This window comes from Octopus bimaculoides, chromosome 1, assembly GCF_001194135.2.
Source record: "Octopus bimaculoides isolate UCB-OBI-ISO-001 chromosome 1, ASM119413v2, whole genome shotgun sequence".
Taxonomy (NCBI): domain Eukaryota; kingdom Metazoa; phylum Mollusca; class Cephalopoda; order Octopoda; family Octopodidae; genus Octopus; species Octopus bimaculoides.
The window spans coordinates 2,685,397-2,702,893 of NC_068981.1; the positions used below are offsets into that span (position 1 = coordinate 2,685,397).

The following is a 17,497-nucleotide window of genomic DNA, read 5'->3' on the forward strand; positions in this document are numbered from 1 at the left end:
TGTAACATTGTTGATTTTTTTTTATTAAAAAAACCAAATTTAACTCATTTTAAAATCCCCCCCCCCTTTTTTTTGTTTATTCTACACAGAAAAATACTTGGGAAAATTTATTTAGAATGTTAGTTTTGTAGATATTATCTGCTTCAGACTTGTTTAGCATAATATTTACAACCACAAAATCCATCCAACCCAATTTGTCATCATCATCATTTAATGCCTGGTTTTGCACCGTTCTTCTATACTGACTTACCTACTTATTTTTTGCAATGACTATTTCTGTTGAAATTCCTTATCAAGCAGCCCCACCAATAAATTTCGTACTTGTTTCACAGCAGTTATTGTATACTTCAAAGCAAATATACTTGAAATATAAAATTTCTGTGAAAACTGCCATAGTATTTTATGTCTATTTATCGTTCTTATCATTAATAATCATTACACTTGATTTAGCTTTGAATTAAAAGAAAGGGCAAATAAAAAAAAAACTTTGTACCTTTTTCACCTCATGGCTAAGGTATAAAACAAAAAAGTATTTTTGTTCAATCATTATATTTTCTGAATCTTAGATTTATGGAGATATTTAAAATGGGTATTCCGCTCAATTTTCATTTAGCAATGAAAATTTATGTTGTATTTCTTTTTATTTTATGTGATCAAAATTTTCTACAACATGCCATTATCGAATTTTCTCATAAAATACTTTCCTATTATATTTCTTTTATTTTTATTAGACCATCTCTGCTTGTTGTTTGACAGGCTTTGAGAATAATTTCTGAAAGGACTGAGATGGGGGGTTTTTTGTTGTTTTTTTTTTAAATTTTTCTCTTCCTCTCCAATGAAAACCCTAATCTCTATTTTGAATTTTTGTTTATTAACTTACTTTTCACAAGTGCCACAAATAGTAAGGTACCTAAGAAAATCAGTGTTTTTCGGCCTTTTAAGAATGGTGACACTAAAAGAGGAAACAACACTTCAGACATGTAATTTTTATGAATTAATTATCATATAGCTGTTGAATGTAATGTAATCAGATTGTGAAAGTAAGCATGAATGATCACAATAGGTAATGAATGTTAATCTGCTCATGTGAAAAATATTCTGACCTCAGATAAATTATATTGAGACACCTGTATTATTTTGTGACACGCAGGTGGAAAATGACTTACACCTTTTAGTTTTCACTTGCTATATTCAGTATTCAAATCCTGCAACGGTCAACTTTACCTTTCATCTCTCTATGGTTGATGTAAGAAGGTAGTGTATTCAGAATCATTAGCTTGACTAAATCTCTTACTTTTTAAATAGGTAGAACTGTCTCATTGTGAGAAAGAAATTTTTATTATAGTTAATCCCTCCACACATACTTAAACACACTTCTTTTTATTCATTGATGTTTATTGGACTGGTCATGCTGGAGCATTTCCTTCAAAAGTCTTTTGATTGTATTAACTCCAGCACTTCAGTCTGGTACTATTTTATCAATCTTTATTGAAATTACACTAAATTACAAGACATAAGCAGATGCAATATAACAACACCTGTTTTTTTAGACCAGTGTAAGAATAAACACACACTCTCTTTCTCTCTCTCTCTCTCTCTCTCTCTCTTCTGCACAGTTTTCATCTACCAAATCTCCAAATATTCCACTCATAAGACATTAGTTATAGTAGATTTTGTTTGTACTGTGAGGTTGGACTCAGAATTACATGATGACATTCAGAACCTCCTAACCACAAACCCATACACATACAGAGTAAAGAAAGAAAGAGAAAAAATTTTCTTTTGGAGCCTTCTTTCCCTGTTTCTGGATGTTTCCACCCCAGGCTTGTTTTTCTTTGGTGGTGGAACTCTGATCATTTCTCTGCATTCTTTTCGAAACAATCGGTTTCTGTCACCTCTCCTTGTGTTTGCTGTGAGTTATTGAAGCATACTTCACATTTGTTGGATTGAACTCATTCCATCTTACAACTAAAATGTCACTGAATCTCTTGCTTCTAAATGAGTTTACTTTTTACATTTCCTGTATTTTGTTGATGGGTTTCCAGCTTTTACAAGTATGGCTATGTGGATAAGAGGTTTGCTTTACAACTGTTTGGTTTTTGGTTTTGAATTCAATCTCATTGTATGACACCTGGTAACTGTATTCTCTCATATCTTTTAGTTGATTAAGACCCTATGAGTGAACACTTTTGTAGGTGGAAATTGTATGGAAGCCAAGTGGAAGAACCTTTCTTGTTCTTGGTTGGTTGACTTAATCTGTCACCCTTGGGTGCCTTTGGCCAAGTATATTTTGTTGCAAGTATTTAGGCAAGGTCTCAGGATTAACATAACTTCTTCCCTTCCTTGCAGCAGTCTAAGGATCTTCTCTCACTGAGCATCAACAACAACAACAACAATAATAATAATAATAAAGATTAGGCAGGACATTTCATTTTGTGATTAACAATTTCGCCTTGCTGCTCTAAACATTTGTTAATCATTTTGTGTCCTGTAATTTTGAAATCAATTTCCTGCTTTTATTTTTCTCCATTATCCAAATACACCCCATATTGATTCATACTTCTTTATATTTCTTGTAGTTTTTGGTTCAGTCTCACTGTATGGCACCTTGAGCAAGTGTCTTCTACTGTAATCTCAGGTCAATTAAAGCCTTGTAAGTGGATTTGGTTGATAGAAACTGATAGAAACTCCATTCAATGCACAGAAGCACGGGGAAGTTTATTATCGGTATTATCAAGGCAGCAAGCTTGCAGAATCGTTACCATGCCTGGCAAAATGCTTAGGAGCATTTCATCCATCATTCTGATATGAGTTCAAGTTCCACTGAGGTCAAATTTGCCTTCTGAGGTCGATACAATAAGTACCAGTTGAGCACTGGGGTTGATGTAATTGACTTGCTCCTTTCCACAAAATTGCTGGCTTTGTGCCAAAATTTGAAACCCATTATTATTATTATTATTATTATTATTATTATTATTATTATTATTATTGCTACTACTACTACTACTACTACTACTACTACTACTACTACTACTACTACTACCACCACCACCTAGACTTTACAGATGATATAATGCTTGTCAAAAATAATATCAAAAATAAATTTAACATGCAGGACTTGCCAACTGAGTAGAATATACTTATTAGATGTTCTCAACAAAGTTAGTGTATGGAACATACCTCAGAGATATATTCTTTTAGTCATATTGTTGATATTCATAATCAGTGTTACTGCATTCATATCATCATCATCTATCTGCTTTCTATGCTGGCTTGGGTCCAATTCAGTTCTTATTTGTAGTTACTACCCTCTTAGATGGGTTGGAAAATCATGTCTAGCTCATATGTTTCATATTTGGCATGGCTGAATGCCCTTCTTTCATAAATTATTCTGCAAAAACATACTTGCTGCATTTTATCATGATACCAGCACTGGAAAAGTTGCTACCTCTCCATTCATTTGCTATGGATATGGAGTGGCAGACTGGGTCTAAAAATATTGGTTGCCAGGAGACTAAGGGAGCTCATCTGCAACAAGGGGCCCCACCTGTAACTACAAGGGGGCCCACCCACAACTACAAGGGGGCCCACCCACAACTACAAGGGGGCCCACCCACAACTACAATGCTATCATTTATTTATTTTTGCTTGTTAAAAGTATTCTTTTGAACTGTCTACAAACACAGCCAGGCTGAAATAACTAAAGCATTCTTCCAGGAGTGAATAGAAAATTCTCAAACTTGAGGAGATGGGCCCCCATATATGGACTCTAATGGTGCAGAGGCCTACTTGTCATTGGGTAAGCTAGCAACCTGGCCAGTCTGCCACTGTGGATATGTTTTATTGTAAAACTGGCATTAGTGAGATGGTCGTGTATCATGTAAATCTAAAGAATTTTTACTACTCTGATATAGTTGTATTCATTAGGTAACATGTTCAAGAATGTGATTAGAAGAAAGGGTGATGACAAATGAATCAAGAAGGGTAGATGAAGGTTGCAAGAGAGTAGAGAGTGATGGATTAAGGGAGATTAATAGAAGTGTCGATGGTTGATGATAAATAGGAGTGGAAATGGTATGAGTGAGTCAATAGTATGTGGCTGTGGGAAGAAGGGGTGGGGATGAGTAACAGTACAGAAACAGTGATGGTATGTAATTATGGATTCTGCCTTTAATTAATATTGCAGAATAACATGGCAAATAGAAGAGAAGGTGAGTGGAGAGAAGGTGATGCTTCATTGAGGAAATATAAGACCAAAGCATGTAGGTTGCTTCCACCTGTAGGCTTTGAAGACAAAAATCATCTCATGTCTGTATTGTGTATATTTTCTAGAAAGTTCAGTTGACTGGTCTTATTGTAGTTATCTCCCTTGATTGTTGATTTTTGGATTTTAATCACCCTTAGAAGTACTTTTTGTCTACAGACTGTGGGAATGATCTTAGTTAATCCAAATTTTTAAACTCACTATATTATATATGTGAAACCCACTTCATTTGTATTTAATACCCAGAATGTACCCCTGGTAATCTCTCTCAATCAGATTAGCAATATTAAGAAAATGTAGCTTTAAAGAAAAGATTGAAAAAAACCTTAGGAATTCTAGGCACTATTAATTGATTATATAGCTTATATAATGTTTGATGGAAACAAAGATAAGTCCTGAGGAATTCTGTTCATGTCAAATTTCTTACATACAAAACAAAACACATGAATTTTCTTACCAATATAATTAAATTTAGCTTATTTGATTTAGTATTTGCCTTAATTAAAAATAATCTCCAGTCTTTTTAAAAATTATATTGTCAACGATCTATACTATAATGAGCAAATTTGCATTATTTACATTTGACGGATATTTGTCCTCATCTCATTTGTTGTTAACACAACGTTTCGGCTGATATACCCTCCAGCCTTCATCAGGTGTCTTGGGGAAATTTCAAACCTGGATTCTCATTCCTAAAGTATTTTTTGATATTATTATTATTATTATTATTATTATTATTATTATTATTATTATTATTATTATTATTTTTCTTCAAGTCACTGCTTGGAATCAAACTCTGAATCTTGGAGTTAGTAGTCCATGGGCATATGGTGTAGTGGTTAAGAGCGCAGGCTACTAACCCCAAGATTCTGAGTTTGATTCCAAACAGTGACCTGAATAATAATAATAATGATAATAATAACATCGAAAAATACCTTAGCAATGAGAACCCATGTTCAAAATTTCCCCAAGACACCTGATGAAGGCTGGAGGGTATATCAGCCAAAATGTTGTGTTAACAACAAACAAGATGAGGACAAACATCCACCGAATGTAAATAATGTAAATGTACATAATTCCTCATCTTTTAAATAGAGAACTGTTTGAACAAATTTGCTTATTAACCCCTTCATTGCAAAATTAAATTTCATCGTTATTCCAGTAATGATGTTAAATATCTACCAAAAATAGAATTGGTATTTGCAGAAAGTCACATTGCCTCAGTAAACCTGACATACCTCAACAGAAATTAGTTTCAAACATGACATTCCTCAATAAAAGATAGATTGCTATGTAAAACTGCTTTCTGCAGTTAAGAGTAATGAAACTTTGAGTGGTTATATCTGATTTCTGCAGTAAAAGAGTAACTTTTTACTAAAAGAAAGCAATTATTAAAGTCTACACTGTGTAGAAAATTCTTGAAAATTCTAATTTTCACATATTTTTATCAAAATGTGGTTTTTAAAATTGTTATATTATTGAGAATTTCAGCTAAATGATTCAGTTTTCTACAAGATAAAATCTTACTCTGTGAGATAACATTTTTTTAATGTCTTACTCCCTTCTCTCTCCATTTTTTTTTGTTTATTGCTTCTATTCCTTTGTCTTTCTCTATCCTTATAATCTTTCTTTGCTTCTTTTACTCTTATCCACAGTTTTTTCCTTGCAACACACTCTCTCAACTGCCTCTGTTGATTTGTTTTCATTATAAATACATGATTACAAAGTTTTTCTTTCTGTTTAGCTCCTCTACTCCTCTCTCTCTCTTTCACTCTCTCTAACCTTATAACTTTTCTTCTTTCACTCATCCTCTTTATAGTATTTTTTAATGCCTTACTCTCTTCTTTCTCTCTTTCCATTTCTTTGTGTCCTGCCCCTACTATGACTAGTCTTTCTCTTTGTCTATCCTTATAACATTTCCTCTCTCACTCTTAGCCTCGGTTTCTTTCTTTGCAATGTGCTCTCTCTCTCCAATTATTTTCTTTAAAATCAAGGGATTACAAAGGTTTCCATTGAGATAATTTGAGAGTATTTGTGAGAATTTTTTACATTATATCTATTTATTATAAGAATTACATTGAATTTCTTTATTTCAAGTTTTATTTGGTTATACACAAATGTGAAAATCATGGTCCTTTGAATAATGAAAGCCTTGGGTTAGTTTCTGTACCTGAATTGTCAGCTTTGTGTTTATTAAGTAATATATTGATTTCATTTAACATATTAAGTTGTTTGATAAGAGGAGGATGGAAGATTTGATGGGAGTGCTGGGGTTGGAGGAATCAGTGGAATGGTTGGTATAGGCATGTGTTGAGGAGGGATGAAGAGCATGTTCTGAGGAAGGTGATTGCATTTGAGGTAAATGGAGCATGAAAGCGAGGTAGACCGAGAAAAAGGTGGAGGAAGAGATTGGGAGGGTTGGTTTGAAAAAGGAGGATACCCAAAACTGGGCAAGATGGTGTGAGGGTGGTTGCTATGGCATTGAAGTAGATCCGGCCACCCCCGTTAACGGGGGAAAAAAACAGATTTAAAACACTGGATGATGATGATGATATTGATTGCAATACAATACACATACTGCACTATTTGTTTCCACATTACAATTTATCACTTCAACATATACTAGCAGAAAACTGCACGGAGAATGGTATTTCTGCTAGTTTTTTTTTACTAAAACAATTATGTAACTTTATTATGATCTAATTGAGAATAGTTAGGACGGCTCTATGTTTGGTAACAAAATTTGTTCAGTCATACATGTTAATTGTATATTCATATGTAGTTTAAAAAAATTACAGGAACACTATCAACAGAAGTTTCAGTAATAGATAACTATCAATATAAACTTAAGTGACTTTTTCACCTATAATTCCTTGCTTTGATGACTTTTATTTGTAAATACAGTACATCAGTGTCTTACGGCCACCTCTTCAAGATTCAAATAAATATGTCATTGTAGTCAACATTCGAATGAATGCATTCAGTCAATGAATCAGCTAGTTTCAAATTTACTGTAATTTTCTTCTTCACTTGAGAAATACTGTTTCCTTTATGCTTGTCATATTTTAATAATGAATAATTCACTGAATTGTATGCAATTATACCTAACAATGACTTTGGTGACAAAAGGATATACTTTTAATAAGTTTTTTACTACTTGTCAACTCAAATTTATTTATGGTTTTCTACAATACCTGTCCATCTACCAACTCACCTGTAAACCATACTTAGTTGATGAATTTAGTTTAATATGTATTTTCTCATACTGGTGTGGGTTGACTAAATCTGCAACAGCACAATACTTTTGCACACGTTTGTGTGTAAGCATGTATGTGTGTTCTATGCACTTATATGTGTGTATACCAATGTAGTTATCTCTCCTATTTCATTATTTCTATATGAAATCCAATAAAACACCATGTTTTATTGGATTGACATTTCACATGTATCCCATCATATTTACCTCGTTCTTTGTGCTTGCTCTTAATTTCCTTCATTTACTGTTCATGATAAAACACTCAGTGTTTTATCTGTGAAGTGGTTGGTGATGAAAAGGGTAAGTAGCTATAAAATATCAATACTTCAAAATAGTAATAAATGAAGATGTAGACCCCACAAGCTACGGTGCAGGTACTCCATCTAGAAGAGCACTCACCAGTTTTCCCATACACTCTCTTCAAGATGAAAACAGTCTGTGGTCCCTGAATTCTCTTCCCACCTGATTTACTGTCAAGGTTGTCTCCCTTAACCTTCACCTCTTCATTGGCAATAATGGTTCTCAGTTGTCCTTCTCCTTGTCTAACTGCCTTCTAAGACTGTTAAACTGAAACTGTTCATTCAGTCTCTAGAGATATTCTTTATCAAAAGCTAAAGGTGCCTCATTCCTTAAGTTTTACAGCACGTTGAACACTAACCCATAATTTCTAACTCCTCACACTACCATTAAGAAGTTATTGACTTAATATTGGCATCCTCTGTCCTTGCACTTAGAAGGTAAAGGGAATTACTAAATCCTGCACGATATTTTATCTAGTGCTCTATCAATTCTGCTACTCACTGCTCTGTAGGACCTGAAATATTGATAAATATCTAAATGTTTGTGTTCTTAACAAAACTATAATTTTCCAAATTATTAGCTTCATGTCTAAAGTGTGTATTGATATTTACCTATACTACATTTTGATTGGTTTGATATCTGATTGTTATCAGGCATCCTATTTCTGTTTATTTTCTGGTCACCAACTGGATTCAAATACACTTTTTTCCAAAAAAATTAATGTCTCAAAAAATAACCAAGTTGGGCCTATATTACATGCTTTATTGCACATAAAACTTTTTCTGTGCGAATGGATAATGATATGCTTGCACTTAATGACTCGGAGAAGAAAAATGCGTGGAAGTGTCACTATGAAAAGTTACTAAATGTTGGAAATGAATGGGAGAAGAAGAGTCTACCAGATATTGAACCAATTGAGGGACCAGCCATCAAAGTTCATAGCAGCATATACAGATAAGGCAGTTAAGGACATGAAAACAGGGAAAGCCCCTGGGCCATCAGGAATCACTGCCAAGATTAAAATTTCCACTGGTGTAGGAAAAAGCTTAGTCACCTGTATAGTTAATCAGGTTATTCAGGAAGGTGCCATTCCCAGTGACTGGTATAGTAGTATTATACTTAGCTGCTACATGGGTAAAGGTGATGTCTTAGATAGAAACAACCACAGAGGTATCAGACTGCTGGACCAGGTTTATGAAAGTTACTGAGAGTTGCTGCCAAGCATTTTGCCTGGCATACTAACAGTTCTGTCAACTCACTGCTTGGAACTACAATATTCAAACTGGTAGTTTAATATTTAAGAGGAGTTATTGACAGTCATGACAAAATATTGTAATATATTTCCTGCTTTACTTTCATGATTTACCCTGTTAAAAGTAAAACACTTTCTCAGAATGTTATGCATAGATTTACGTGTTGCTTATAAATATATCTAAGATTTCAGCTCAATTCATGTTTTTTTTTATTGGACTGACCTTGAGAAAGGGGTTGTGCTCATAGCCTTCACAGGTCTTCAGATGTCAATGCAGTTGACATTTCTCCAACAACTGCAAATCACACATGCTATATTTCCATTTTGTCTTTTCTACTGCTTCCACAATGGCCTCTACTCCTCAGCCCTGGCTGATCTCATGCAACCTCCACTCAAGTCTTATTATGTGCTGTTATTATTTATTGCTCTTACTCATCTGTCAGAAACAAATTTTATTTTGTTAACCTTCCTGTGGAGTCACATGAAGGTTAAAAATCTCTACCTACAACATGTCTACATATAGAACAGCCATTTAACTGAAGGGATTAGTGTCCTGTCTGTTTCTCTGCTAACTAGATGTTTGGTATTTGCTAATTTAACTTCAAGACTCTTTGATTCCACATTTTACTTTCACACCTGGAATTTCATTTCTAATTCTAATATTAGAATAAGGTCATCAGCATAGAAGAGTTCTCGAGGGCAGCCAGTCTTAGAGTTTTCCTGGAGGACCATGATAAATTAGAGGGGACTGATAACTGAACCCTGATGTACTCCTACTTGTGTACTAAATTCATTACTGTATACCTTATTAACTCTCACTTTGCTGACAGCATTCCTGTACATGGCTTGAACGGCTTTCACTAGCCATTCCTTTACTCCTAGATTCCATATCAATCATCAGATGATGGAGAAAGGCACCCTTTCAAAGGTTTTTTTTCCAGGTTAACAAATGCTTTTTGCTAAATACTTGTCCTGTAATTGGCAAACTATAAAGAGAGCATCGGTAGTGCTTTTCCTGATGCAAAACCAAACTGCATCTCATCTAGGTTAATTCTCTCCTTAATTAATTGGGCTATGGACTCTTTCAGTGACTTTCATAATTTGGTCCAGTAATTTGATACCTCTGTAATTATTTCTAAGGCACCTCCTTTACCTTTGTAACTGTTGACTATGATGCTGCTATACCAGTCATTGAATATGATACCTTCCTGTCCAACCTGATTAAATTTACTGGTGACAAGGCCATATCCAACTTTGTCAAATATTTTAAGCATTTCAGAGGTCATTTCTTATGAACCTGGGGCTTTCCCAATCTTCATATTCTTAATTGCTTTATATAAATACACACATACTTTCCAAGCCAGCCTCTCTGATGAGCACTGTTCTTAAGTTGTTACTTAATTTCTATGTGAAACCGGTTGGTAAAATTGGTTGAAATGGATCTATAATACTGTATAATATAAAGAGTTATCCACTCTATTGACAAATATACTAGTGCTGTTTTTCCTGGCTTATGGATTCTTAGATCACACACACATATACACACTTACCTACACAGATGCACGCACATGGCAGTCTCACATATGTGAATTGAGAAATTTCAATTATCTGAAGGGTTACTTGCAATTAGAAAATAAAGTCTTCCTCTAGTGTTTATTAAAATCTAAAAACAATTAGGAGACATGCATTCAATGATTTACTCCAAATGTTTTGAAATAAAGATATTTGGAGTGGATCTTTTCTTTAAAGCCAACTGGTGAAAAGTATTAAACATGTTTCTATCTTATTAGATCTCCACAGTAAAATATATTCAGTTCGGCTGGCTAGGCTTGTCCTCTTATATTTCTATTCACTTGAAGTATAAGCTGCTGTTCATTTTTTATCAGTATTTTTATTGATTTATTGGTATAATTATTTCTAAAGTGTCTTAAAGTGTAATATTTTCCATTTACCCACTTTAGTTACATTAGAATACTTGGACCAAGGTTTGAAAATAGGTGACAGGTCATAAAATACTTAAGTAATTCTATCTCTCTCTTAATATACGCCATTACCAGATCCATTTCAGTAAATGACCATTTTTTTATTATATAATAGAGGCACAATAAAAATTTTTTTAAGAGGTAAATGAGAAGTAGCTTTATAAATTGAAATACTGACATTTATTATTGGTTAAAAGTTATACTGCCAACCATTAAGCAAAAAATAATATCATTATTCCTCTAAGTCATTCTTCTTTTTTTTTTATTCCTTTTATAAGGTGGAGAGTCCTGATCCTCATTGTATTTCTTCTGCCACCAACAACAGTGAAGTGGAACTTTTACTTCAAGAAAGCAATGAGGCTATATCTAAGGGAAATTTTAATCATGCAGTTGGACTTTATACTGAAGCAATTGCCATGGATTCTCAAAATCCCCTTCTTTTTGTATATAGATCTGCAATATTTGCTAATCTACATAAACATGCTGAAAGCTTGGCTGATGCTCAAAAAGCCAGATTTCTCAATCCCCATTTGGCATTGGTAAGTAGATGTCATATTTTGAAAATATTTTGTTGACTGTTGTAGAACTTTTAAATGATAGTTTTGTTGTTAATAATAATAATGACATTTTTAAACATGTACACTGAAAATTTGAATTTATCTGTGCAATAATTATTGTAATGTTGCAATTATGATTTATAACTCTACACATAAAACAGGTCAATTAATATCGTTAGTTTTACACATTCTAATTTATAATGTTTAAAAACGTTAAAATATTTTTAAAAAATATGAAATTACCTTTCATCAGTATTATTGGTTTTATTCTCAATTTTAATACTATTGAAATAATACAGTTTGTAAAATTGGGATTAATTTGAATGGTAATCATTAGATCTGTAATATATCTAACTGTAACAAATTGTTTTCTTTCATCCAACCAAGTTATCTATCATTGTCTGCAATTTGTTGATCTCATGTCGTCTATTTTAATCAATAATCAGTGTCTCTAATAACTATTATTTTTCCTTTTCTTCTGGTGGAGGAGGGGGTTCATTCATATTCAATATCATGTCTTAATATCATGTTACATTTTATAGGAAAATCTAATATATCTTTATGAAATGGTTGTCATCAATCTGCAACCTTTTTTCAACTACTTCGAATTCCTATTATTAGAGTAACAATAACTTGACCCCCAACACAGAATAGGTCATCTAGCTCATATAATCTACCGTTTTGATATGAAGCATAACAGCAATCCATATATAGTTTTTAGGCCTAGGCTACTCAACATTGCCAGTTGCATGGTTGTAATTATAAGCTCTTCAAGAATTGATTTACTGTCATTCTATTTGAGATACTTCTATATTTCCTGTTGGTTACACTTCCTATTACTTTCTTATAAAATAAATAACTACTTTAATCCCTTATCACTCAACAACTTGGAGTTGGCTGTCTTTGTGTCCAAACACTGTATCATCATCATCATCATCGTCATTTTAACAGCCACTTTTCCATGCTTGCATGGGTCAGATGGAGTCTATTGAGGTGTAACCCTCACCTGTTTCCAAGTAGTGATATTTCCCCTTGGCCAGACATATTTTTCTCAGAAGACTGGAAATGAATGACATTGCCTCTAGCACGATAGTGCTGGTTTACAACCATTACATGATCTCAAAACAAGCATGCACATGCGCACACAGAGGTTTCTTTCTGTTACTTGTTATCATTTTACAGATTATTTTGCTGTCTTTCTTTAAAAACTTCAATTTTATTATTTTTAAATCATAAAAAAAAAAAGACAATGAAGCGATATATTTTAAATTGGATATTTTAATTGAATATATTCTGATAGATAGAAAGTATAATTAACTTGACTCTTTATGTCTAATCCTAAACAGAATCTCTATCACTGTTGATCCAAAGTTTACATAAAGTAAACATTTATAAGCCTCAAATAATTCCTAAATTGGAGAGATAGATTAATGTAAAATTAGAAAGGCTATTAAACTGACTGACAGAAACAAGAACGGTTATTACGCTGATGCAACATTCACAATCCCTCATGCCTCTTGCACTCATCGTATGCCAATGCTGCCAGGGCAGAAGCCAAATCCTTGTCTATTCTAAAATCTTTACACCATTTTGTTTCGTCCTCTGCTCACATTCTTGACTGACACACAGACACCCAAACACCCTTAATCTCTTTTTCACATCAGAACCTCACCTCTATGAAACCACAGCTTGCCTCTATATATTTGGTCATCTGAGCACTGCATCATTGCAACTTCCCAACACACGATCACAGTCTACACCAGTGGTTCTCAACCGGAGTCCATATGAAATTTTTGAGGGTCCACACAAACAAAATAGTAAACTGGGGATCCACAACAGTAATTTAAGGGCCCCTAAAAAAAATTTTACTTTAGATGTATGTATTGGGAAATATATTACAAGAAACAGCTGGGTTTCTTTCTCTAACATTCTACATAGTTCAACCTACACAAGTTAAGGTGTGGAAAACAAAATAGGAATTTGAAAGAAATTTCTATAAAACTAGATTTTAAACATCAAATAACTGTGGGGATCCATCAGAATAAAATAATAATTAAAAGAGGTCCATAAATAAAAAAAATGGTTGAGAACCCCTGGTTTACACAGACCCCGTTACACCACAGGTCAACCAACTGATCAGAACTCTCTCAGTTCTATTGCAATTACTCTTGGCAGCATGTCTGCTTCTCTCTTAACCCATCAGAAACAGTTAGACAGATGAGTGAATACATTCTTTTAGCTATGTCCCTTCCACATCCTACATACAACAAAAACTCAGTATCCCAAGTGCCCCAAGTAGTTCCCTCATAACTGTACTGCAGCTATCCAGTCAAAACACAACATTCACAGTGCCTAGAGAAAGTCACCAGTTTCCTCAAACTGGGTGGCATTCCACCCAGAAGTGCAACTCGTGTAAGACTGCTATCCAGTCTGCAAAGGGTATCTTCATATATTGCATGGCTCTCAAACTTTCCCACCTCCCAAACTTCAGTTGAGCCTTTTGATCTCCAGCAAAAGAATTTCCGCTAACTTCGTAGAGGTTCTCCTCTACTTCTCAACAAATAATAATGGCTCAAAATCTGTTCTTTCAGCCCCACCAGGTTCCCCACCTCATGTATGCACATGCTAAGTGCATGTCTGTATGTATGTATGTATGTGTGTATGTATGTATGCATGTATATATGCATGTATGAATGTAAAGGAGCCAGGTTGAAATCACCAAGATCAGTAGCCTTGACAATGTCCTTTCTATTAAACACAAACATTGAGCCCTAGAATTTGCCCCTCTACTCACTAAATTCTATAATTTCTCACTCTCTATAGAGCTATAACCTGACATTTGGGAGTATGCTTTGTGTGACCTATTCCCAAGAAAGGCCACCTCACTACTCTGCCAACTATCATTGTATTGCTCTCACTTTTAACATCTTTAAAGTAGTGGAGATAGCCATTAACAATATTCTCTAACACTGTTAATCTCTTACTCCTTAATGACTGCTCGTATGGCTTCTTATTTCTTCATTGCCCACAGCGGGCTAAACATAGAGGGGACAAACAAGGACAGACAAAGGGATTAAGTCGATTACATCGACCCCAGTGCGTAACTGGTACTTAATTTATCGACCCCGAAAGGATGAAAGGCAAAGTCGACCTCAGCGGAATTTGAACTCAGAACATAGCGGCAGACGAAATACCGCTAAGCATTTCGCCCAGCGTGCTAACGTTTCTGCCAGCTCACCGCTCGTATGGCTTCTGTTGAACCAAATCCACTGAGACCCATTCTCATATATCACTCTCCAGTAAGCTTTTGCTTTAGAGAATCACTTTGCACATCAATACACTTGTTCCAGTGTTCCTGCCACTTTTGGAATCTAGCCTAGAAGTCGTTTTATGCGAGTGAGTCGAGGGCCTTCAGCGATTCACTCTTGATCTCAACAATGGTGTTAAAACGGTGATCTTTGAGCTGCATTTCCATTTTGAGGAAGCGATGGAAGTCTGCAGGTGCTAAATCTGGTGGAAGCAATACCATGTTGTTTTTGGCAAGAAACTCTCATGTGAGGAGAGCTCGGTGATAGTGCATTGTCGTCATTGAAGAATCCAACTCTTCATGCTCCACAGATTCAGTCACTTTCACCAAATATCCTTCCTCAAACACTTCAAAACCTCACAGTAGAACTCTGGATTGACAGTCTGACCCTGGGGGATGAATTCTCGATGCACAATACCATGGTTGCTGAAAAAATCAACAAACATACTCTTGATTGAGCTGTGGTTCTGCTGTGCCTTCTTTGGTCATGAAGGGCTCTTCCATTGTGACAACTGCTGCTGTATCTCAGAGTCCTGCCTGCAGACTCAACTCTCGCCACCAGTAATGGGCCCCAACATGAAGGACAGGTCAGCAGCAGCAGCAGCACGCTAACAGAGATCTTGACACACTTTGATGTGATGTTCTTTCTGCTCAGTGATCAGCAGGTGGAGGACAAACTTGGCACACACACACCACATGTTCAATTCAGATGTTAGGATTGCCTGCACAGACTCCTTCGACAGACCAACAACATCAACAATGTTGTTGATTGTCATTTGATGATCCTCATGCACAATGAATTTTCTCCACATTTCCAGGGGTGACGCTTGTTGCAGGTATTCCAGATTGCTCATCTTCTAGGGATGTTCTTATGCTTTGAAGCCCCCATGCCACTTGAAACATTGCATATGACCCATTGCCTCGTCACCATAAGTTTTCCAAAGCATGCTCAATATCTCTGTAGCAGACTTCCCAAGTATCATGCAAAATTTCACTTTGGCTCTTTCTTCCAACTTCCTGTCCATGACAAAATCACAGACTACAGCATACACATGATCACAAAAACACAAATTTCACAACTTGCAAAGTGAACATAGCAATGACACTCTGCACACTCCCTCATGAAGCTCACTGCTAGCTCTCACTACACATGCAACCACATGCTGCCATATGTTGGCATGCTACAGAACTGGTCTGGGAACTTTTTGATGCTACCTTGTATGAGTTCCACCAATTTCTCATTTTGGGGGATCAGTAGCTTCCTATCTGATGGCACTGTCATGGTATCTTTTGACAGAATTCTTTCATTCCACTCTCAGTCTGGTTTGCCCTAAGTTTGGTTTTATTCTCTACTCTCTTCTTCTTGTAAATCTATGACCTCTTTGCCATTATGTCCAACAATGTCCAGTCTTATCCAAATGATATGACTCTTGGTGAAGGCACAGCTTAACATAGCTGGGACAACATCTTAAAGACTGGCCTCCAACAATTGTTGATATTCTACAAAGCTCAAGTAAGGTCCACAGAGAAGTAATGTTCCCACATCTGGAACAGTGCTGCTGCTATTCAAACAAACATCCTGGACTGCATCTGCAGAAGAGCCAGTCTACTAATTGGCCCTTCCCTGGATCACTCACTAAAATGTTCTGGTCTCTAGCCAAGTATGCTGTCTTCTCTCACCGACTCTTCTATCATTACTATAATGACTTCTGTTCCTTAGAGCTGGCTCGGCTTGTATCTTCTTTGATCAGGCACTCTCAATTACAGATCTCTCCCTCTCCCTTGTAATATCCATCCCTCCAACCCAACATTAAGCATTATGTTTAGTCCTTCTTTCTTAGAATCTCCTCCCTAATCATGTCTTTCCTTTAAGTATTTACTAGCAACAATTTAGACAGAATATTAGCAGCATCAAACTCACTGGTCTCAGAGGGCCTGCAAATGTCATGGCATTGTTTTTTCCTTCCAGACCCAGCAAGTAATATCGTCGAGCGAGTTCGTTGCCAGTGCCCCTAGACTGGCTCTTGTGTGGGTGACACATAAAATACACCATTTTGAGCGTGGTCGTTGCCAGTACCACCTGACTGGTCTTCGTAGGATTTTTCGAGCGAGATCGTTGCCAGTGCCCCTGGACTGGCTCTTGTGCAGGTGGCACATAAAATGCACCATCTTGAGCATGGCCGTTGCCAGTACCGCCTGACTGTCCTTCATGCCAATGGCATGTATAAGCACCCACTACACTCTCTGAGTGGTTGGCGTTTAGGAAGGGCATCCAGCTGTAGATACTCTGTCAAATGCTGTGCGTGAGAAAACCCAGCAAGCCAAGTGAGATCTAAATCTAAGGCCTCAGCCAGTCCACTTAGGCGTACCTTCCTTCATTGGACACTAAACTCCACTTGCGAAGACCTGTTGAGGCAAGTGAAATCGAAATCGAGTTAAATTGGACATGAAACTCAGCCTGCGAAGACTTATTGGGGCAAGTGAAAGCGAATTTGTGATGGCACCTGTGCCCAGCATCGCCTTTCTGGCACTTGTGCCCGCGGCATGTCTAAGGACTTTCGAGCGAGATCGTTGCCAGT

General features: G+C 35.8%; 1 protein-coding gene across 1 annotated transcript in view; it reads left to right on the top strand.

Moving 5' to 3' along the window:
- LOC106873415 (tetratricopeptide repeat protein 28) overlaps positions 1–17,497 on the top strand; it is a gene marked incomplete at its 3' end in the record, with an annotated part of 155,172 nt that overhangs the window by 49,792 nt on the left and 87,883 nt on the right. The window contains exon 3 of the mRNA XM_014920771.2: positions 11,333–11,593. Within this exon, the coding sequence (XP_014776257.2) occupies positions 11,333–11,593 (261 nt within the window). The remainder of the gene's footprint in view (positions 1–11,332; positions 11,594–17,497) is intronic.